Below are 24,711 nucleotides of genomic sequence, written 5' to 3'. Positions count from 1 at the left end.
ATAAGGTTGACGGCGGACTATGCAGGGTTGATCAGCTGATTTGGAAAAGTATGAATGTAAACAATGGAAAAGATTATAATTCTCTATATTTCTACTTTATTTATAAATGATACTAAAATGTTAATATTACATGCATTAGTATTGGTTCCAGTTGAAGTGAAAAACGAGTTTAATCAAAATCTGGTTTATTTCAAATATATCTGTAAATTTTCATCACAGTAAATGGATATACAGTGTATAGCGAGAGCTAGGACCAGCAGGGTGGAGAGATAGGTAAGTGGCCCAAAGCACTCCCAGTGTAAAGGAGTGCGGGCTATTTGAAATCATCGCACTGATAAGTTTTTATTGCGAATGTGATTTTTTATCTAATAGGTATTGCAGTTGTCTGTGTTGCGTGCAAGTGAAACTTTGAAGGGAGAACTTGTGTTAAAAGAGGCCCAACAGTATATGCCTGTTGAGCCACATGGTTCGACCGGAGTTTTAGGCATGCACATTTAATTTTCTGTATGTGTTTGAATAATAACTATGTCCATGTTTTATATACTATTTGAAAGGCAAATGGACCTACAACAAAATATGAAAATTCCCATATCAAAATCTTAAAATTTTCTGGTAAAAAAACTATCCACAATCTAAAGATAATTGCCCAATTTTTTTTTTCTAACAATGCATACATATTTCATTTGAGGTTTATTTGGCAAATCTATTAAGTTTTCTAATAAAATCTTCAGTTTCTTTTTAACATTATTCTTTAGTTAGGTACAATACCGAATGTCAATATAGGTACAGTAGATAGAAAAATATCAAATTGGTACCCCATAAAAATATGCCCTGTCTGCGCAAAAAATTCATGTTCATCACACATTTTTTAAATGTTGTTAAGACTCGCTAACATAATCTGCTTTCAACAGGAGAAAGTTCAATCCTTCCTTGACAGGACGTACCAAACCAGAAGCTAATATATGGTAAAGTTTGAATGTCCAAAAGCACAGAAAATTTATTTCTCTGTAAACCCATCTTTTTTCTCTTAACTTTAAATAGATGAATATAAAGAACTGCTTGATCCAAATATAATTAGCAAGGGGGACCATGGACCAATTTACAGTACTTGAATTAAGATGAATATGGAATATTTTAACATTCTTGATACAGTATTTGATTTTTCTTCTTAATTCCTCTTCCTCGTCTCTTGCATACTGTTCAACACTTCTTGGGATATAGTGGGTATTCAATCATATTTACCACAGAAAATTTTAAAAAAGATAAACGGGGGGGGGGGGGGGGGTGTAAATTACAGTACTAACATTTCTAAATGTTACTCTTATGTTTTCACGTTAAGTACTGTTGAATTCATATTTTCCTTTATGGGTGGTCAAGACAGAACTTGTCCCAGTTGTACTGCCTAGCACAACTTTATTACAATACTTCTCTAGTACATAATAATAATAATTATAGCATGGTCAAATTCAGGGATGAAGCTTGTTAGAGCATTTTCCAGTCAACAACTTAAATACTATCAAAAGTTAAACTGCCAATAAAATCGGCTGAATATTTAGAATACTGTACACCATACATGGCACTTTATTTTTTTTTTGGCAGAACTGGTTTTATCTAACTTTTTCAGGATAATAAAGAGGAATACAAGCTAATCTTATAACCATTTCATGTTTAGTGAGAGAAAGGATAGAGATAGGGGCATTTTTTTCAGATAAATAATTTCCATATCAAATACTAGGAGCATTGCTATCCTTATCCTTCCTACTTGATTGTTTTAATGGCAAATGAAAAGTGTAACCCAAGAAAAACCTGTCTTTTGCTTACCAAATATCTTGCTTACTTTCACGTGTCCCCTGGAAGGTTGAGCATCCACCAAGGATTCCCTCTACATCTACAAAAGAGTAATATACTTACCGCGTTTGAATGCTGGTTTAAATAATGATAGAGTTGTGGAGCAATGCTAAAATTAAAATTAACGTTAAACACATGCAATTCAAGAAACTCAGGAAACTCCCTTTGTGGAATTAGGGTAAAGATACCATTTAAAACCAGCCCTTAATCAAGCAATAATCAAACAAAGGGATATTGTAAACAATACCAGGGTATTGCTCTAAAAATAATAAACTCAGAAAGTGGAGAATAGAGATCACTCATTAGGAGAGACTGACACCCTATTTGGTCTAAATCAGGGAAACATGTACCAACTGAAAATATCTCCATACTTACAGGGATTATTCAGCACAAAAAGTAATTACATCTGAAAACTTCCTTAAATCCTCAGAACTAATAAAATTTTAAGATAGAGCATAGTACAGTATATATCCTCAATAATGATTAGGCGTGAAGTTTAAAAACTTGAATATAACATGCATGTAAGAGTGAAAAATTCCATATAATCCTAAAGTCCTAATATAAAATATTAGCTTGAAGTAACGCCATATACCCATACCTTGGGTTTTCAATAAAAAAAAAATGAACTAAAACCTATTATTTAAAGCTGAAACCTGTGTCAAACTGCTGAATTGACTAAAAGACCTGTTTTGATATAAAAAAATTTTGGTTTTGGTTATGACCTCACATGCATACACAAAAAGGCACTGCTACACTAAACTTTCTAAAACATTGTTCAATTAACCACAAACACTAAACACCTAACTAAAATCTTATTTACTCTCTCAGACAACTAAGAACATATACACTGCCACTTACAAAAATATCAGTAGCATTACTGCTATCTTGAAATTGCTAAAATTCCAGCAATGCAGCAAATAAAAGCACAGGAAAAATTCACCTAATAAAACTATATGATCCAGATATGAAAGAGGACATCAACCGCTAAACTAAAGACGGAACAATTTCTTAAGCTGTGAAAATATGAACTTTGCATACGACACATTTAAAACAACTAATTATACATCAAAAGCAAAACAAGTGAATAATATCCCCAGTTTCACGAAAAAAATTAAAATGTTTTAACAAATAGAGAAATTAACTGGGACACTTTCTGCCAATAGTTGTTTTGTTGTCCAATTACAGAACAAGAATTTAAAACCATATATAAATAATTCAAATTATTAAGATTCACCAAAACTAACTATTTTTCATTATATACAAACAACAGTCATAACAGTAGCTTTCATTCCAAGGAAAGAATGAAGAGAATCACTCAAATTACCATTCCCTTAAAGAGCGATATAGTATTCTAGACTGTTTGGTTGTTTACCTTGCTTACCTTGAATATCCAAATAACCCCAAAACATACTAAGTCAAACTGGGGTGCAGTAGTTAGGGATCACAGTTTACATGAAAGAGGTGTACTAATTCTACAGTACTACCCATGAAACTGGAAACTAAAAGCCAGCCTGGTAAAAATTTATAAGTCATTAAACATTTTCTGAGAAGCTCACCAATGTTTTAAACAAAAAAAAATATCTTACTAACCACCACCTAATATATTACCTGAAAAGCATAAATGACAAGGTAAAAATTTGCTCTAACTTCCTTTGAGAAGTAAATGTAGATTCTACTTGTAATTCTACACCACAAGTTAAACAGCTGCCTAGTAATAGCTGCAACACAAAAGGATAAGTACGGCCAGGTATTAAATTTTACTATCAGTAAAGTACCATAATCAACCTTAAGAATAACCTGAAAGGGATGAATTATAGAATTTAGTCTTTACGTCACTTCACTCATTAGTGAAGATTTCTTCAGAATACATCACATCACTATGTGAAGTAACTGTTAACTGTTACCATCATCACACCTAATGTAGACAGAGAGCGCTTTGTCATCATCACCACCATCATCATCATCATCATCATCACCACCACACACCATAAACGTGGAGTCCACCTCACACACAGTTTGTTGAGTGCTTTGCCATCGCACATCACACCCTACGTGGACAACAGTTACAACAATCTACTAGACTCCAGCTTAACCCCATTGCTGCAGAACCAACCATATCTCACACCTCTGAAATATATCAGCATATATGAGCATTCTGGGAACCAGTAACTACTTGATAACTAAAGACAAAACACCATTTTTACACAAGTACCCATGATGATGGCAATGTTTACTAATTAGTCTTGGACTAATCATGAAACAAGATAAAATGCTATTTTCCTTAAAACTTATTAGCAGTAACTCCAATGCACCTTCGAATTATGACAAAAGCCAATGTTTTACTGAAAACTTCAGATTAAAAAAAATGAACTAAAGAAAACCAAACAAAATTCTACTTTAAAGTTCTGCTATTGACAAGGAAAAACAGAATCCTATTTCATTATACTATCAAATAATAATGAAAACTTTGAGTATCCAGTATATTTTCTATTTAAACATGTATGTTATCTAGTTTCAAGTCAATACTCGAAAATTTCCCCATACTACAAGGTTTTCTTTGAATTACATGAAACTACAGTCATTACACTTATTGTTAAGATATGACAATATCAAATATATAACTAAATAGCTCAGCAATTAGAGTCATTGTATATACAGTATAATCATAAGTAATTTAGAGTAACTATTAAGTTTTGTAATTTGGCAAAATATTTTTTTTCAAATAAAACCTACTTGTAAGAATTATCAAACCCCAAAGTTTTATAAATTCAATATTGTACTTTAAATCCAAAATGAGCCCACCCTTTCTTGGAGTGTAAATAATTATAAAGAGAAGGCTTCGTGTACTGTAGTATGAAGTTACACATGAGCAGTTATAATTTAACATGTTGGTTTAACTATTCCTTTGATGGATGGCTGTCAAACTATTACATTCACTTGAGCATCTAATTTGTCTTTACCTTTCCTAGAACTGCTACTTCTTGATCTTTATTTGTTATTTCTCATTACGTTAGCATCTTATTTTTACTCGGTATAATCAGATGTAATTATGTGCAGTCCCATCAAATTTCCTGTCTGACAAGGAACACTCAGTAATTAACTATTTGACTCCACCTAAGCTTTGCTAAACCAACCTTTAAGTTATAACTTATTGGCCCTATCAAATGAGAAAATACCGAGAAATACAATGAAAACCAGGTAAAATAAAATTCTAAATAAAAGTCTACAAATAACCTGTTACACAGAAATACATATACTTAAGCATTGACTATTTTACTTACATGTAACCTCTTCATTAAGGATGAAAATTGCTACATTATACAGTATAAGTAAAATTCCATTTAACTTCACTCTTTAATAAACACAATCCTTTTTCTGTTTTGTTTTGATCATTTTCATAGTTAATAAATATATAAGGGAAATTGAATTAATTCTTTATCTTCATTGCTTTGATCAAGTTTAAAACTCCTAATACAACTAAATGCTTTCATTGGTCAATACTGTACAGTAATGTAAATCATTCATGCCAATGTTAAGTCTATACTTAAACATAAAATACAAAAATCCTGAGGGTTGGTTGGAGAATATGGCAAGAATAAAGTTCTTGGTTTAAGGAAAGAACAAATATTTCTAAACTACTATACTGTAGTATATAAATTAGAACAAACTACACTTTTACCAATACAAAACTTGTGTAAATAAAAGTTTTACATATTTAATTACCTAAGTAAGTTTATTTTTCATGGTTGAAAAAGGAATGTCAATAAATATATCATAATTATTGCCGGAAAACTATTCAATGCAGCTGTTTAATTCCAGCATTAACAGTGTTCATCATCAAACACAGCATTTGCAGCTAAATTATGGAGTCTTATGATGTGCACTTGTTTAATAACTGCATGTTTTACATACCATTAAATTCTATTTGAGTAATACAACACAATTGGGATGTTTCCTATTAAATTCAATTTGTTACACACAATGTACTATTACTAATCAGTGTAAATTGCACTAGATTACTACTGTAACTTGCTCAGTCCTAGTTACATTTATCTATGAATTATTTTTTTAATATTTACTTTCTAAAAAAAATTCTAATAACAACAAGTGCAAATAAGTATTCATAAGTCCTCAAGTTTTGTTTACCTGTTTTGTTACTCCTATAATTTCTAATCCACAGCAACTTGCTTTTCATTATTTTCAAGACCTCCAAAAATAACCTGGAATACATTTTTCTCTCTTCTGAGTTATCAGTAAAACTGATGAGTAGTAAACAATATATTTAACCCAGCATTAAGGCTTAACAAACTACTGTGGCCTTCGTTTGACATTTATTTGATTATACTGTACCCCATGTTATAAACTTGAATTTCTGTAATATTTCAATGCCAAACATTATCAATTTAACCAAATTACTAAAAAAACTATTGAAGCTATCATAGTACACAATTCATATTTCTGTGTAGCATATGAATAATGTTAAGAACATTGAGTTTGTAAAAAAAAAAAAAAAATCAGAATTTAAAGAAAAATTATATTAATTTTCTCACCTGATGTTCATTTTATGTTTTTCTACAGAAGCTTGTTTTATCAACTTTACCACCAAATTTTCCCATTTTATTTCCTTTCGAATGATACATAGCCCATATGAAAATAACAAGACAATCTAGCAGTAGGACACTAAGAGTTTCCAATTCTTTAGTTCCAAAGTCAAAAGTATTCCTATTCCTTGACATCACAAGTAAGCAGGGAGGCAGGTTGGCATGTATATTCAAATTACGAAAAAAAAATCATTAACGTTCTATTCATTTATAAGAACCTCTCTCATGATCATAAATCACAAAAGAGGCTTATATATATTATAATCTTCCTGTGCCTTTGCCATAACGGTACCTATGTAATGGCAACCCGGGCCCCCTTCCATGGAATATTGTTTTTTGTCGTTATTAAAAGTTTTCAAGGGATTTTTGTTGTTTTTCAACGTTTTTCAGTGTATATAATTTAAGAATAAACCTTTTTATTATCAACTATAGTTTTTCAAGTAATAAATAGTTTCCTATATATTATTTAAGTCATTTATAAAGCCAAACTCATATGGATAATAAAAACAAGAGTGTAATATTTACAACACTAAAGTAAACCCACGAAGAACTAGTGGTCGAGCTTGTAAGTGAACAAAATTGCACTGTCATCCAGAGTGATAACGTGATTCAACTAACCAGCTGATGTGATATATCACTAACAACAATAAAATTTGAGAGCATTTATGATATTCAACCTCACCTCTTACTGTTTAAAGACTTGTTACTTTAGTGATAGGTGGCATATAAGGATCCACCTACCAAACTCAGTCTTCTGCCTCACAATCTTCATATCATATAGTGACTAGGCATGCGGTGATGCAAAGCTTTAACGACAAAAGGAATATAGTGATAAAAAAAATTGACTCCCACAAAAGGAAATTGACTATGGAAGTTGCAGTGAACATTCAGAACCATTACTGATGGAACACTTAAGTAATTATGATTAGACCTGACTTAAGTTACAGTAAGCAACTAGGCTGGCAGCAAGCGAGATTAACTGCTCTAAAGAGAAGGGTCACTGGCCTTTGAGATTGACAAGGGAAGTTAAATACGTTAAAACCTTAGCTGGTTGATCACTAACTTGGATGGTAAGCGAGAATTGGCATGTCATTGTTATATTGTAAAAGAAAAAAAAGAAAAAATTCCCAGTGAACTACAAATTACTTTCCTTGGTAGTTTTGAACAACGGACTGCAGTCATTTTGTTTGTAATGTAGAAGCTTTACTGGTGTGCAGTTTATACTCTATGGTTCCATAAACACTATATTGGAATATAATTCCTAAGAAGAACCGTGGGATATCATAGAAACACAATCCATGAGAGGAACCGTGAGATAATATACTTGTCACAACAGTTATTTAAAATCCAGTGCTTTTCCTGTGAAGAAATGTTAACTAAAGGAGTAAGTATTAATATGCAATAAGACTTATAATCTGTAGAGGGAAATCTACTGTACGTCTTGAGACAAGAGGTGTGAAGAAGAAAACTAAAGAATGGGTACCTGCTAGCATGGTACTTACAATTAAACGCTAGATTGTCTTGTTTCTTTACTGGGGGAATGTTTCTTTTGAAGGAAAAAAAAAAGGGGGGGGGGAATTTTTTTGATAAACTTTGATAAAACAAGCTTCTGGAGGAAAACAATATGAACATCAGGGGAATCTCATAGAAATAATAAAGCTTATCAAAGTCAAATGGACACCAGTTCCTCATTTTGGAGGTCTCCTTATCTTACATATCCCTCAGAATTTTTGAAATCTGCTTATACTGTACAATGGCATTTATGGTAAATAAAAAAAAAAAAAACTACCCAAATTTCAAATTATTAAAAAAATTCTGTTAACAAATGTATTTGGTTAAATAGGAATTTTCAAAATTCATTCTTGCATATGAATAAATCCTCAATCTAATTTTATATTAGCCTAAATTCAATTGAAATGAAATTTAAAATTTCTCAGCATTTTCCTTTAATATCAAGAAACCAATAGGTGTTGTGTGTGCTTTAGTGTTAATGATATCACTGTGTTCAGCCTAGGTTCCCACCATAGGATCGCTGGAATATGTTAGGCATGAGTTCTCACCTAAGAGATGGCGTGGTAGACTTACGTGCAGAGTTAAGCGCGGAAGTGCCACCGCAGTTGTGCCATCATCACGCTTCTCAAGGCACTCTGGAGGCGCCTCTCCCCACCGCACCAATAACCCAACCACATGACCACAATACCAAACCATAACACATCCTATGGCAGAGCAAGGTTGTTTACTAGCGCAGCCCATTTCACAGGCTCTTACACCCTTACCCTATCTCTACATCCACTCCTCTGAGATCAAAACTTCATTACAGGCATGACTTTAAATATTTAACTGAATCTCAAACTACAGTATATTTCCAAATATTAATTCAAAATAAAGAGATACATTAAGTTTCATTAATTATTAATACCACAATTCTATTAAGAAAAAAAAAAAACATAAGTAATGTTTTACAACATTCATATCTTTAGGGTAAACATATGTAAACAGACTAAAGGGAGAAAGTGCCCTTTTTCTTACCAGTGTAAAATTACATTCAAAATACCTTTCAAGCATATAAGAGTTCCATTAACTTAAAGATAACTGATTGGACATCACCATTTACATGGTAAGTGACCTATTAGTTTTACAAACATGTTCAATGAAAAAAATGACTGTATGGAGTAGAATCTTCAACAACAGTAAAGGTAAAGCATATTGTCAGCAGTGCATAAAACAGTTCCTAAAAGTGGGGGTAAACAATAATGGGCACTTCTACGTTAAGCAGTTTTTCTTTTTTCCAAACGGATATAGTGACTGTTTGAATGTCGTACATAATTAATGATAATATCCATAGAACTGGGCTCAGGGAATTAGCTTGGATTAAAAATGTTAGTAATAATGAATACTGCACTATTAGGATGTTTGCTTTGATAATGTAAACACAGTCACATATGACACAATTACAATTAACCATATGTATTTTTGTTATGTAGATAGTCAAGAAACTACAATTTTTTCTTCAAAACTTTGCATACGATGACTTATGAATACTCGCAATAAAAACAGTAAATGACATTTAAAACTTGATATAAATAACGTTCCCAATTACCCCCCCCCAAATATAGTAGAAGTCCAATAGAAAAAGATAATTTCTTTGCAAATATAATTCAAGTCTTTGAATATAATTTTCTTTTTAAATACTGTGAACAAACTTTTTAATAAAAATATTTGGATTTTCACCCATGAATGGCTTCCATTAAAGTACTAGTGGACATAATTCTTTCCAATTAAAATTTCTGATTTTGAAACCACTACCTTACAAACTTCCATAGGCTCTATAATAAAAAAAATACCTGGATACAATGTTTCTTCTTGGATGGATATAAAACTCTTATGAGAGGGATGTCTTGGATATAACTGGATAAAACTTTCCAAGCATACAAGTTGCCAATTGTTTACTTTAGAATGTTGGATGAAAATGGAGTGTTATATTCAAGAAAACTATATAAAGGACATAAAGATAAAGTTATAAAAAACTTCAAATAGTAAAGCAGCCATATCTCCTAATCTCAAGATATAATTTCATTATCCTTCTTACTACCTTTTCCTACTTTAAAGTGGATGATTCACTATATAATAGGATATTCCTTTGAACAATAGAGCCATAAAAATTTTGTTTACAATTTTCATAAAAATCTATATACTGTATATGTATCAAAACTTTTTATATCATATGAGATCAGATGACTTCAATATAATACAGTATAATAATAAATAGTAAATACCTAAAATATATATAGAATATCTAAATAACTGAATGAATAGCTATGCTTCCTTATTTGGTACACTAAAAGTTTTCAGATTTTCTAAAATTCAGAAAAAGAATACTGCTGTAGTTGAAGGCAACTACTGTATGATCTCTATAGATATATGCATACTGTGGAGAAGTACTTATTCATTTCAACAATTCCAATCAATATCCTACTGTGAAGTACCTAACAATAGAAAATAACTTAATTGAGTAGTCGCAAAAAATTAGTTTTCCTGAATTCTTTGGAAGAAAAATTACATCCTATTTAAATGAACTTCTAAAAATCATTGAGAATTTCAAGTAAAACAATTTTAAGTTTTAATGCATGTAAAGAATTTTTTTATTGCAACTTTTTTATCAATATATTTTTTTTCCAAGAATTTACATAAAATAAAGATGATTCTTTTGTTTCATTACATTAGTTTATTAAAGTTTTTTGAGAAAACATCAGGGAGAATTTAAGCACTCTAAACTTTAAGCTCGCAGTATAATCTTAAATTATGAAGAGGCATTATGGTATCACCAACCCCCTTTAAATATACCAGGCTAACCCAAAGGTCTGTTCTTATATAAAATCCGTAAGTAATAAGGCTAAAGATTTACTTGCTAAACTTGTATTAAAGTGAAAAGTTTGATGTTGGATCCAAAAGTGAAGAAGGTAGGTATGACAAGGTATGGAAGATACAGCTAACCCTGCTGGCAGAGGAAGCTATTCTTCATAAATGTTTAGTGGCTCAGATACACGAGAAATGTGCTCTAGCAACGTGATGATTTGTTTTCAGAACCTTTATGAATACTAGTACTATATACTGAAATTCTTCAAGGCACTGAAATGGAGAGCATATGCAAAACCTTTGCCAGTTTGGAATTTTTGCAAGAGGTCAGTAGACCCACCTATTTTGCTGACCCAATTGTCTAAAATAACATACATTAATACCTTTACCCAATTACTATATGCAAATATTTTGGTAGAGATTTTTTGTAAATATAAAAATTTTCTTTAAAATTTAAGTTTTACTTTCATGAGAAACTCTTGGTAATACAAGCTAGAAAATACTGTACGTGAATTACAACCTTATTGCAATATCTATATGATTTTTTGAATGTTATTAGCATAAGCATGTTGCATACTATCATAAAATATACATATATATACATGAGAGAGAGAGAGAGAGAGAGAGAGAGAGAGAGAGAGAGAGAGAGAGAGAGAGAGAGAGAGAGAGTGTGTGTGTGTGTGTGTGTGTATGTGTGTGTGTACTTGAAGTTTGTCTCCTATGTATATTTACTAGCTTGGGCAGACACTGTTTGTTGAAATTATTGAAGACAATTATGTAGACCTGACTTCACAACTGAATGAAGTACAAGCCAAACCAAGTTACTACTGCAACATATAATTCAATCTTGGAAATGACCAGTGGCCTGGCATCTATAACCTTCAGGCTGGATATTTAAAAGTTTTCTGATAATTTTAAATGTTGATACTAGTTGTGTGATTGTACAGATGCAGCGGTGATGTTTCATGAGTTAGAAGAAGAAAGAGCAAAGATAATGCAAGAATTTTTAAACACATTATATGGAACAGCTTGGGACAAAGTATCAAACATCTGTTTCCGAATAATGAGAATCTAGGGACCACTCCAAGCCTACAACCTGGCTCAAGCACCTGAGAAGTGTCTAATAAAACATTCTTCCATTCTTCTTGCCAGAAATGAACATCGCCAATAGCTCTATAGTCTTTTCTACTGCTGAGGTGGGCACTGCTTTGTCAACACGCAAAAGATCTGTAAAACACCGGTCTCCAAGTGTTGGCGTATGCCACTATTATATCATTGTCACACATCAACGCTACAGCATGTCCTACCAAATTGTTGGAAAGCTTGCATTTCCAGCTGTTTGATCTGTATGTATTCTTATTTTGTGGACCACACCCCTGAGATGGCTCGGGTGTGTGCAAACCCCCTACTTAGATGCTGTTGTTCACTCCTTTAATTTTCGTCCTTCAGCCATCAGAGAGGGCTGTCCCATACTTCCTGCTCCATTTGGACAAGGTGGTGAGGGAGATATCGTTGATTTCGGATTAGTGATGCTTCAGAAACAACTGAAGCGATTGACGGTGGAAACTTCTGTGAGGAACATAGATCAAGTCTTCAGAGGGAAAATGTCCCACAGGACACAGAAGGAACAGATACCTAACCTCTCTGAGACTGTCGATAATACAATGTCTACCTGAATACCCATGTACACTATCCTCGGCAAGGGAGCAAGACTAGACTTTTCTCAATTGACCACATTCCCCAGGTTCTGGCAAATGGAAAGAAGTCAGTACCAATCCTTGAGCAACTGACTCCTTGAAGAGAGCAGCATCAACCAATCACCAGATACCTCAAGAAACAAATCTCATTCAAGTGGACCTAAGTAGATACCTTTACTACCATAAATAATTGGGGAGTGGTAGACAGTTTGAAGCACAGAATTTTAAACTGGTTCATTATTCGTCGAAGGATGAAGCGGAGATACTTTCTGAAGTACAGATGGATGGGTATCTATAAGCACATATCGTTCAGGTCTAGTGAAAGTCCGAAATTTTCTTTCCTGATGGCAGACAGCGCAGTACATCTTGAGTGGTACCTGCAAAAGAAACTTGTTCAAAATAGGAGGTAAATGACTTTTCTCCAGATCGCATTTGAATTTTCCACCAAGAAGAATTGACTGTAGAAGACTGGAGAACCATCTTGGACCAATTTAAGAGCATTTGCCTCCTCCATCCCTTCCAATTCAGCCGCTAGGGCCAGAGATTTTGGCTATTTCATAAGGCAAGAGTGGAAGGCCAATGGTGTGCGAGAGTTAGTGCGAGGTAGGTGATATCTGTCCAAAAAGACTTCCACCACTCCTTGCTGTGCTCCATTACACTGCCACATTACTCAATGGCTTGACAGGCATCCCCTTACTCATGGCCGCTGGAAAAGGGAAGTGCTGACTTCAGCATCCCCTTCTACTTCTACCACTCCTGGAATGGCCAGGTTGGAGAAGAAAAGGTGGAGTATCGTCCACGCCTTTCTTTGAGGAGGAAATAGTTGGAGGAGCAGATTGAGCTCTGGAGGTTGCCAGAGTTTTCTTTGGTGACACTCAAAATCATGGTGGGGTTTCAAGTTTTCACTGCCATTGTCTTTGAAGGGATTAGGTCGTTAAAGGTAACAGCACATTAGATAAGGGAGTCATGGCTCATTTTCTTCCCTTTTTCTATCGCCAACACCCCGTCCTTCTGCAAGAGGAACAGCAGTCTCCAGCTTTGGAGTGTTCCTCTGGTACAATGGCTCCTCTTGCCCAACAAGCTTGACAAAGTGTGGGGCAATAAAATCCCTCCTCTTCAAGACCTCATTAGCCCACTGGTTCACTGACTGATGTGCCAAGGTCCCAACCTTTGCACCTGAAGGACTAAGTTGGCGTACTTCAATAATATCTCGGAATTTACCAAATCCTAGGTTGTGACAAAGTAAGCGACTGCCCTGGAACACTGGTCGATCCCGGAGGTCGCTTGGAGGCTGGCCATGGATGCAGTTTCCCTGTCAGCAGAGATTGTGATCTCATACTAGTCTCTCTCCAAGGGGGTCCATGCCATAAGCACATCTACTGTAGGACTGATGGGTAAGAGAGATGATTTCAAGATTTCTGATAAGCAGAATCTCCATTATCGAGAGTGTGGGAGGCAAGATCTAGCTAGATTGGCTGTACGAAGAGAACTCGCCTGACAGGAGATCTAGGAATTAATCTTATCCAAAGTTTCTTAAGGAAGCTCAGAGCTGTCTTCGACCATTGAGGGACACCTTAAGTCCTGCTAAATGGATGCAGTGCTCCTTTTCACAAGTGCCAAGGTACCCTCCCTGAGGTCACTTTAATAAAAAATGAATACTGTATAAAGATGGTGATGATCAAAGACCCGGTCTTGGGTGTTCGCTTACCTCAATAAAAAGATTGTTGCTGCCAGAGTATTCACAAGCTGGAACACACTTGAAACAGGTCTTGGCATGTGGGAGGGTTTTGGCGCTTTGGAAGATGTCCATGCGTGGAAACGAAGAGGCAGCAAAACATCGCTCAGGTGGAGAACCAGTGATATCCAAGGAATAACAAATTCCTTTGGTTCACATTGCTGTAGTTTAAGGAATGCCAAATTCCTTAGTTGTCGCTGAAAGGCCACACTAGCGAGGGAATGACAGACAGCTCAAAGACTAGTCTCACTGACTCTCACGGAGGTGTAGACACAAATGGTTTTTTCCTTTTCTATTTGATCATCTAAGTTATATGTTATTTTCCACGTTAGCAAGAAGAGGTTCTTTCAGCACTTGTTGGAGAACTGGTAATATTACTCCATTATGTAAATGTACAGGTATTTGGTGTAGCTCAAGTCCAGCTAATCATCACCCAATTTCCATAACTCTCATATTTAGTTTTTTAATATCTTTTGACAAAACATCTAAATAGGTAAGATGAAGGTAATCATCTGTTCTCTAGTTTGAAATCTGGATTTCATAGGGACCTTGGAGCATGTACTGCCCTTCTTACAATCTCCAATGCTGTAAGGAAGTCCCTTGATTTTGGTTGGCAAGTTCATGTGATTGGCCTTGATTTTAGTACAGCCTTTGACTGCGTTAATCATGCGGCGCTTGTTTTCAAACGCACACAGTTGAGAGTAGTAGAGTCTTTTCTTCACATTATTATTGAATTTTAACCAATTGATCACAGAGGGTGGTTGTTGATGGGTACCATGGTGAGCATAGAAATGTGAGGTGATGTTCCTCAGGGGTGTGTTCTTGGCCAATTACTTTTCATACTATTTTTCCCTGTTGGAACCCTTGGGCTTATAGCATCTTGCTTTTCCAACTAGAGTTATAGTTTAGCTAGTGATAATTCTAATAATAATAATACACAACATGGTGTTTGGCCTATAAAACAAAATTGTTGCATATGCAGATGATGCTAATCTGCATCAATTCCACCTCCTGAATGTAAATATTGGGCTGCCAAATTGGTGAACATTATTGGACATGAAATTGGACCCTAATTATACTCAAAGCACGATTGTAAATAGGTTGAGGACAGTGACTCCTTAACATCCAGATCTCAGGATTGATATGTGTTTTTTTTTAACTTTGCTTCACTTAAACTTTTAGGGTTGATTTTTTTTTTTATAAAAATTTACCTTTGAGACATGCATTCAGTCTGTCTTCTTCAATTGTACAAAAAATTGGCTTTAGAAGTTCTTTCAAGATATTTGGTAATCAAGTGTTTTAAATTCTTTCTTTGTACCATGTTTCGGGTATATTCTCCTGTCCGGTCTTCAGGTGCTGACTCATCTTATTTGTTGAACAGTAACTTACAGTCCATTAAATTTCTTATTCCTGATCTAGATATTAACCTCTGGCACCGTCGTTCAGGTAGTTTGATATGCATGTTGCATAAGATTTTTCATAATTCTGACAACTCTTTGAATTCATATCTTCCCAAACAGTATCATCCTGTTTGTCATTAATATTTGTTTCTGCAGACCTGTAAATATTAGGTTTCACAGGATTATTTTGTCTATAAGAAGGGATAGGTTATGAATGAGTGGGAACTTGTGAGCTGGAAGCAATTTGGGTACTGTATTAACTGACATTGAAACAGGTGCAGGTTCATGGGGCATGTCAGTACAGACACATGTGAGGGTCACAGCACGATAATGTTGTGTATCCAAGCAAATGTGTGATAAGATGGTGGGGTGTTTAGGTTGTGGGAGAGATGACGGAGTGTTCTGCAATCTCAGGACATACACATGTAGGCACGTCAATACATATGGTTGTGCGGAGTTTAAACGTTGTTGAAACGGTTATCAACTTTCACATTCCCAAATCGATACTGGAAAGGGGATGCAGACTTTGTATTTTGACAAATCGGACAAACCTGTAAAGTAGAATTTGTCGTGGACACAACTGTACATTTCTTGGGCAGACCTAGTGAACTTTTCTGTGGAGAATAGTGATGCCATCGGCGCATCAGTATAAGAGGCAACCCGGAACAGTGTATACGAGGCAGGGAAAAGTAAGCACCTTGCAAGAGGGGAGATGGCATTATCATTTGCCAAGCAAGAAGGTATTCTCGGATGAGAATGGGGAAAAATTTTCTAGTTTTATGGGTAAATCTTCCAAAAGTAAGAAATCTTCTAGGCTAAGAAAATCTGAAACAAAAGCGTAATGTTCACCACTGAGCAAGTTCGTGGGCAGAGATGGCGATCTGTGCAGATTGGTATAGTCCAGAACTAAAGACAATTGTATAGGGTCAAGTTTCGGCTGTACTGGGGCCTAAGCCAAAGAATCACTATCAGGAAGCGATTCATGTTCGCTATGCCCCTTGAGACAAAATATTGACAAAGGTTTCACTAATCTGACAATTACTGATATTATGACTGTCATTCTGTTACCAGGGTCACAGGGAACTAGGAACTCTGCTAAAGGAGGGTCAGAAAGAGAGATCGGGCGTCGTATGGAGAGGTTTCCGTTTCTTGCTTTCAATAGAGGAAGAAGTGGCGAGCGGCCACTCCCTGCAAAATTTCCGAGGAGAGTCAAGTGAACACCACTTACCAAGGCGGTTTGGGCATAAAAGTTGCAGATCTACCTCGTCCCAGCACAAGATGGTTTCACATGGGTGGCCTTCAAGGGTGGGGTAAGTCCACATACTACTTGTAAAACCACTCATTGCTGATGGGGGCCAGAGGTAGTGATTCAGCCTCACAGAGGCACAAGTGCACCACCTATCAGCGAGTTGACTAATAACCACACATGGTTGCCATTTATGCACTTTTTCTTTCTGATAATAGCCAATTGACTTAGGAGTATAGGACTCAGAAGTTTTTATATGCGTAGGAACAAATGGCTTTTATGCATATGCATCAAATACAACATAAAAGATCAGCTGACAAATTGACAAATTGTAATTTTCAGCATTATGAAGCTTCATCTGTGGTGGATAATGTGGGAGGTTGGGCTGTGGCACCCTAGCAGTACCAGCTGAACTCGGCTGAGTCCCTGGTTAGGCTGAAAGAACGTAGAGAGTAGAGGTCCCCTTTTTTGTTTTGTTTCATTGTTGATGTCGGCTACCCCCCAAAATTGGGGGAAGTGCCTTTGGTATATGTATGTATGTATGTAATCTTATTCATTGGCTATTCCTTCAACTTTTTAAGTCTACTATTCTTAAACTACAAAAGTAGTAAATAATTATTGAGTCAGGTAAAATGAGATGTTTAACTAGCTATTGATAAATGATATATCTTAGTCTGGCCAAATCACTAATCCCGTAAGGTTTTGAAACTAAAGGTAGAGGAATACTGGCAGTGTACCTGTATTAGCAGTTTACACTTTCTACATATTGTACACATGACAACACAGTATTCCAAGGAACAAACTTTCTCAATCGGAAACATAATAGGGTTGGTTTGCTATGAGTAACTGATTGAGGAGGAACTCAATTTTACATAGTTTCAATAAGGATTGTGCATGATGAATGAATTTTAACGTTATGCGAATCCAAAATACAATTCAGTATAGTAATGAATGAATTCAATAATCACTTTTTAATACTCCAATTCCTGGAATAATTGTTTTGAATCACTGGCTCATTATGAACCAAACTGTAAAAATGAACCTAGCTTTCTCATTGACATCCAATTAAATGCATATTCATTTCTATCTTGTTTTAAATATTACAATCTATGATTATATCTTCCATGTCAAAATATTCCCACATAACTCCAACTATTGATGTTGTCTAAGATAAGGAACCTTTGATAACGGCCTGCGAGCCTACACAAATTTCATTCCTCCACTACTATTCCTAACCTAAAGGGTAGATTTCCTTGATTAACTATTATAGTCAAAAGTATCTTCCCCCAAAAAAATCTTCTCCGCTTTACCTTGCCATCTAATCCTTTGCCTCCCCTCTCCACCTTCCACCACAATCCTCTTCAGTCTCTACTATTACATCCCTACTACACATCCATACTACTGCAATCTTGGCCCTTTTATCTAATATCTACTCTTTACCATTCCAGCAATACTCCTAATCTCTTACTTTTTTTTAAGCCTCTCACGCATAGGCATCATGAAAACTAACCTCAACACCCTATTTTCTGATTGCTCTACCATACGTTCCTCCTTTCTTCTTAGTACCCACATTTCTGAAGCATGCGTCACCATTGATTACAGTATAACATACCTTGATTATCAAAGTATTTGAACATTTTATGGCACAATTCCACCTGCCAACTCCAACAATTTCTCCATAGTAACTTCCATTCTATTTTCAACCTCATCTTTCGACCATCTCTCCAGGATTAAAGTACCTGTTTTCCCTCTAGGCCTATTCTATCTAGTATAATTATCCTATCCACTCACTGCTTAGTAGACACCATAATCTTGTTTACTTACATTTACCTTCATACCAACCCAATTCAACAGATTCCTGCCACTCTTACTAAATGAAATTCTTCTTGTCTGCCTTATTCAACAGATAATCTACATCTAACAATCCCTTACCGTCTCATTCCTAATGCCGTAATTCAATGTAAGCCAACACAACGTCAACCATTTATGTCAAGCCACAAGCTTTGAATACAGCAGTCCTTGTTCTTTTATACATCACTTCAACCATCCTAACCAACTTATTCTGATGAAGTTAAGGGAGAATATGGTCACATCAAAATCAGTTAAGAGATAATTATTATTGTGATGGTCAAGTTCATAATACACAATAAAAGGCCAGGGAATAATTTATACATTCAACCATAATTCATGTTCCTTTAATTCCTATTCAAGCTTCCATCTGTCTATTTTCCATCATACAATGCCTTACAAAATGTTAGAAAATCTATGAATATCACAAAAAATATAACTGAGCAACAAATATCAGTAAAAAAAAAAGCCTTCCTTGTTCAACGATCAATTTATACTTCCATAACATCAATTAATATTTATCCTTCAACATAGAAAATCTCTTAAAAATGACAATTTACTATTCTCACTAGTACTGTACATACAGGAACTAAGCAACAACAGCAGGCAAGTGTAAAAAGAAACGTCTTCCCTATCATAACACTGCAGGATAATTTACATGGATTCATCATTCATACATTTGCTTTATTAAAAAAGCATAACCAGCATGCTGAACTAAAAAAAATACCCATACAGAGCCAGTTCAAAACTTTTGTTCTTGAAAAAAGGAAAAAACATTGATAGACCTTATTTGATATTTCACAACAACTTTATGTAAAAGCTTGAGATTTTGAAAAAGTCAAGGTTTAACAAAAATTTCTTCAAGGGACTTGTGTCTAATATTAGACACCTGCTATGAATACGTTTGGAGGTTAAAATCGCACTGCCTTGTCTACAAATAGGAACTGGCCATTAAGAGTGCACACTTGGTATCCATTAGCCAAAGGACAGTACCAGTTCTCCAAAATTTTATGCTACTTTTACATAGCTTTCTCTTTGGGGTAATGACTGCTATAATCATAAAAGGTGGCTTAGTTTTCTTTAATTTGTTACTATTGGTTTCATCATTTTACAATTCACAAAAGTAATTTTATGTGAACTTTACTGATGTTACATTCATTCAAGAAAATGTTTAATAATGATCTGCGTCATACTTACAGCAGAATTGGATGCATTACCTCAATCTTTATTTTCTTTAATCCCTTCCCAGTGTGGGGTCCCAACTTTATTCAACATTAATATCAAATCTGTGTAACTAATTCACGAACAAGGCATTTGATCTGTTGGATAGGGGACCTTTATTATGTAATGTTTTACATCACGGCTCTTCCAGAAACACTAAAAATCAAGATCTTTGTTGTATCTTAAATATTCTGAACTGCAGGAGAAACTGAATAAAATTGTCCTATTACAATAGAAACTACAGGTATTCAGTTGAGAAAGTGAACCATGCTTGTCCAGAAACAGTGCAGCATCTCCCACAGCAATAGGATATTTCAACCAACCCATGTATATTGCATACTGAGAAGCTATTCATCGAATGTTCAACTGTATGTTTAATAATCTGGTGGTTAATCGTACTTCTAGGTGATATGAATGGGTATATATCCAAGATACACTTAAAATTATGTAATGGGAGTAGTGGGAACCATTGCCTTCCTATAAAATGTGGTACAGAAACATAATTTACAGGAAATATCTTGAAGACAAACATATCACAGTCAAATCTTCACCCCTTTAGTTATTTATAACAAAAGTAAAAAATACTTCAAAGAGTAACATTACAATTTATGCTAAGTTATTTAGAGTACACAAAAAAAATATTGAAAAAAAAAATTATAAACTACATGGTAAAAGGTATAAGTAATCACACTCTGTCTCTCCTATACCAAATTCTGCACATACAGTAATATTTTTATTTTTTAATCAAAACAACTTGTTTGGAATTGATAACTTCATAATGACCAAAATGATTTGATCCCATGAACATGAAATCAAGCTACTGTACTGCATTATGAGGTATACAAATGCAAATTATGAGCTAAGAATGTGCTATGAATCTCCCTCTTATTCTTTCTTTCACTGAAATTTTGCATGTGCAATAACTCTTCGTTGTACTGAAACAACTGACTGGGGTTTGATAACTTTATTATGGCTGGAAAAATCTTTAAAATGTCAAATTTGGGGCTTTGAAAAGTATGGTATAGCACCACTCTTGTTTTGAAGAGTAAATACAGCATTTATGTGTCCTATCCCTCCGGACAACATAATTTTCAGGTTGTTAGACTAGCATTAAATCATTAAATCTACATTGTATATACTTTTTCACAAATTTATTGAGTGTTGCATACTCTACAGCAGAGAATGTTAAAGAAAAATGTAATTAGTGAAATATTAAAATGATCACATTTTTATATATTCTTATATTTTTTTTAAATATTGAATGCCTTTTAAGTTCTTCAAATCAAAAACAGCCCTCTCATGACTTAATTTTTTTATATACTGTATATATAAATAAAGTTTAGAAGAGAAAAAGTGATGATTGGGAATTAGTATGAAAATCTCACATCTTCTTTACACTTTAATAGAGTTGATTTTTTGTGGCAATCAGCAGGAAAATACCACCAGGTGTGTAGCCTACTGTCGGCTCGAACGTCCCTCACTGTGGATGGAAATTATCGCGGCTAATTTCATAATAATTAAATCATATACATTTGTATGTCATATGTTAATTGTTTATAATCAGTATTACAGTATGTAAATAACTGTAGGAACTTTTGAATGTTAAAATATAACAGCAATGGCTGCCAATTCTTTTTCAATTACTCTTTTCTAGGCCTATTCTTACTTAAGTACAGATGTTTATACACAGTACAGCTCAAGAATTTGAACATTGGTACACTAAACTGATACCTTCCAGCCACGGCATGGGACTTTCAAGCCAAGGCATGGTACTTGGCAGATATTTATGGAAATCTAATCTTGCTATTATATATAAAAATGATATTACAGTGCACAATGCTCTGGTAGTATTTTTCATATCAAACTTTCAAACAGTAAACGGGTAATGGGGATGGTTAAAAATGAGTTATTCTGTCAATAACCCCCAATTAAGGAATATTACAGTGTAATGGCTTTCATAGTACCTGTAACACAGTAACTTGACCACCACAAGTACCTACCATATAAACAAATAAATCTGCACAGGCTATGTTAGAGTAACAAGACATCCACTGAATAAATAGGAAACATTATTTAAAAAATAATAAAGCTTGTTTTCAAGGAGTCTTGTAATTTGAAAAAGAAATATACTGTAGTTTCTCTCTTCATAAATGTATTTCAGCACAATACACTATACTAAAACATTATATTCAATTCAGTTTTAAAGCCTGCATTGAAGTAATGTTTCAGAATTAGGGAAACTATATCAATACTATGACAATAGGTAAAATAATTGTGCTCATTAACTTTTTAAAGCTAAAAATAAACATAAAAAATTATTCATTAAAGTTGGCTGAACAGACATAAGGAGAGGGACCCATACCAACAAATCCTAATAAAAAAATAGTAGAGATATGATGAAAGAAAAAATCAGTAATAATATCATGATTGCTAGTGCCATATGAACTACTGATGAAATATCATCTTGAAGAATGGTGATTGTCCATAATGAATGAAGCAGATGATGATGATAATCCTACCCTACTCAAAAGGGGCAACTTCCATTACTATACTGTCTACTTCTATTAACCGTAAGAGAATTGAAGAGATAACCACATGATATTTTTTTTGTTTTTACCTACCGACTGAAATCAAAAGCAACTGATGGTTCAGTAAAAACAAAACTAGACAAGCAGTAACTCACCCTGGTGGAGTTGGAGGTCGTTTATATCCAAATTTTGTGTCTGTGCAATTTCTTGAAAAATGACCCAGCTCACCACATTGATAACATCTTAAGTTAGGGTCATAGCCACCTCTCATGCGGCCTCCGCGGACCCTAGGACGTGCCTGTGTCACTTTAATACGACAATGACCAATCATACTGAAATTTTAAGAAATAATAAAGATTAAGGGTAAACACTTGCTAACAAAATGACTTTTCACACAAGTATATCCACATCATGTTCTAAACTCACCATGCACATCAACTTACATGCCATCTGTCTCCTTTAATGCTTTATCAGCATCCCTCTGATGAGCATACACTACAAATGCAAAACAAGGAGGGTTGCGTGCCATCCAGATTTCCCTTAAACGGCCATACTTCTCAAAAACCCGTTCGAGATCCCTCTTTCTTGTATCCACATCTGAAATTAAAAATTTTACAGATAAAAAACAGAATTTTAGTTACAAAATTTTCATTTACATACAGTACTCACCTGATGTTCATATTGCTTCTACTCCAAAAGCTTGGTTTATAGTTTTACACATTAAAATTTTATAAAATAAAAAAAAATTCTTTTTCTTTCCTTTCAAAAGATACAAACCAAGTCATGTAATTAGAAAATCTAGAGGTTAATAAGTAGCACGGTAGTTTCCCAACCTTCACTTTTCTCTATTCCTTGAAATCACAAATAAGCAAGGAGACTCATGCATACATACATGAACATATACATGAACATAAGGTAAGTATAGAAATAAAAAATAATAAAATTCTATTTTTATCAACCTTCCCTGATGTTTATACAGCTGACTTCCACACACTGACACAGGTGAGATGTCTGTCAGTGAAAGAAAGATATAGGTTAATAAAAATTTGAAATGTACAACAATAATAGAAATACAGATGCAGTAGTATTAAAAGTTTGATAGGAATCATCTCAAAAACAGTTATAGGGCTCCAGATTATATTTCCAATGATATTTAAAATAGAGAAAAAAAATCTTAACTTAATTTGGTTAAAAAAAATTTAGAAGGCCATAGCCACTACGGTTAACCCATCCCGTGTCACGAGGGTTAGGGACCGGATGCCCACGCGAATAGGACATATTTGTGAATACTTAAAATATAATTTAAAAATGCTTATTTTACTATTTAAAATGTGTAATAACGAGAAATATTGTCATAAACAGTTTAGAATCACTTTATTATTATTATTATTATTAATTGCTAAGCTACAACCCTAGTTGGAAAAGCAGGATGCTATAAGCCCAGGGGCCCCAACAGGGAAAATAGCCCAGTGAGGAAAGGATACAAGGAAAAATAAAATATTACAAAAATAGTTTTAATGCCTTTTCCATAAAAATATATAGAATGTAGCTTATGAACACCAGTTAACACACTATTATAATATAAGTACATTACAACACTGTACATATACGAAATATACTGTACATACTATATTTTATTAATGTTACCCTTACTGTAGAGAGGTACATTTCTATCAAGCATAAACATACCCTTTCCTCTAACTCGATCATATTTTTAACCATAGCTCAGATACATTGTTTTTTTTTAATACAGTGAGCCCTCGCTACTTCGCGGTTCGACCATCGGGGATTCACGACTTCGCGGACTTTTTTCATTAAATACGGCATCCGATTTCATCAGCAAACCACTATTTTTTGGGGAAACATCATTTTATTCTAGAAAATTGCTACTCTTTAAATAGTTAATTGCACATTAAGAATGCGTGTACTTTTGTTTTTAAATTTCGGGTGTGTTTTAAAAATAGAGTATTGTTGACTTCTTTTTGTTTTACTTTAGGCTGTGATCAGATCAGCTGACGTCTAGCTGCCGGTCTCAAGCATATGCGCGTACGAAGTATTGTTTATACCATTTCTTAACTTATTTAAACCATCTATACAGTTGATATTACATAAGCACCAATGTGTTATAACCTATCATATTTTTTTGTTTATTACATTTAAACCCCCCCCCAGGTTTGTTACATTTAAACACCCCCCCCTCTCTCTCTCTCTCTCTCTCTCTCGCTCTCTCT

The 24,711-nt window shown here is 34.3% G+C and overlaps 1 protein-coding gene across 8 annotated transcripts in view; it reads right to left on the bottom strand.

The window, feature by feature from the left end:
• LOC137645716 (transformer-2 protein homolog beta-like) overlaps window positions 1-24,711 on the bottom strand; it is a 234,101-nt gene that overhangs the window by 80,844 nt on the left and 128,546 nt on the right. For 3 of the 8 annotated variants that reach the window (XR_011045342.1, XM_068378594.1, XM_068378595.1), the window contains exons 4-5: window positions 22,924-23,077; window positions 22,636-22,812 (exon numbers count right to left, since the gene is read on the bottom strand). Coding sequence is in view for 3 of the 8 variants with exons in the window: in XM_068378594.1 (XP_068234695.1) it covers window positions 22,636-22,812; window positions 22,924-23,077 (331 nt within the window). In the remaining 5 variants the exon portion in view is untranslated. Of the gene's footprint in view, window positions 1-3,763; window positions 3,976-8,509; window positions 8,666-19,920; window positions 21,433-22,635; window positions 22,813-22,923; window positions 23,078-24,711 lie in introns of those variants that run through there. The other 5 variants (XR_011045338.1, XR_011045341.1, XR_011045339.1 and 2 more) reach the window with 4 other exon arrangements.

This window comes from Palaemon carinicauda, chromosome 8, assembly GCF_036898095.1.
Source record: "Palaemon carinicauda isolate YSFRI2023 chromosome 8, ASM3689809v2, whole genome shotgun sequence".
Lineage (NCBI taxonomy): Eukaryota > Metazoa > Arthropoda > Malacostraca > Decapoda > Palaemonidae > Palaemon > Palaemon carinicauda.
The sequence above is the reverse complement of the archived record's forward strand: the minus strand, read 5'-3'. Positions and strand labels throughout refer to the sequence as shown.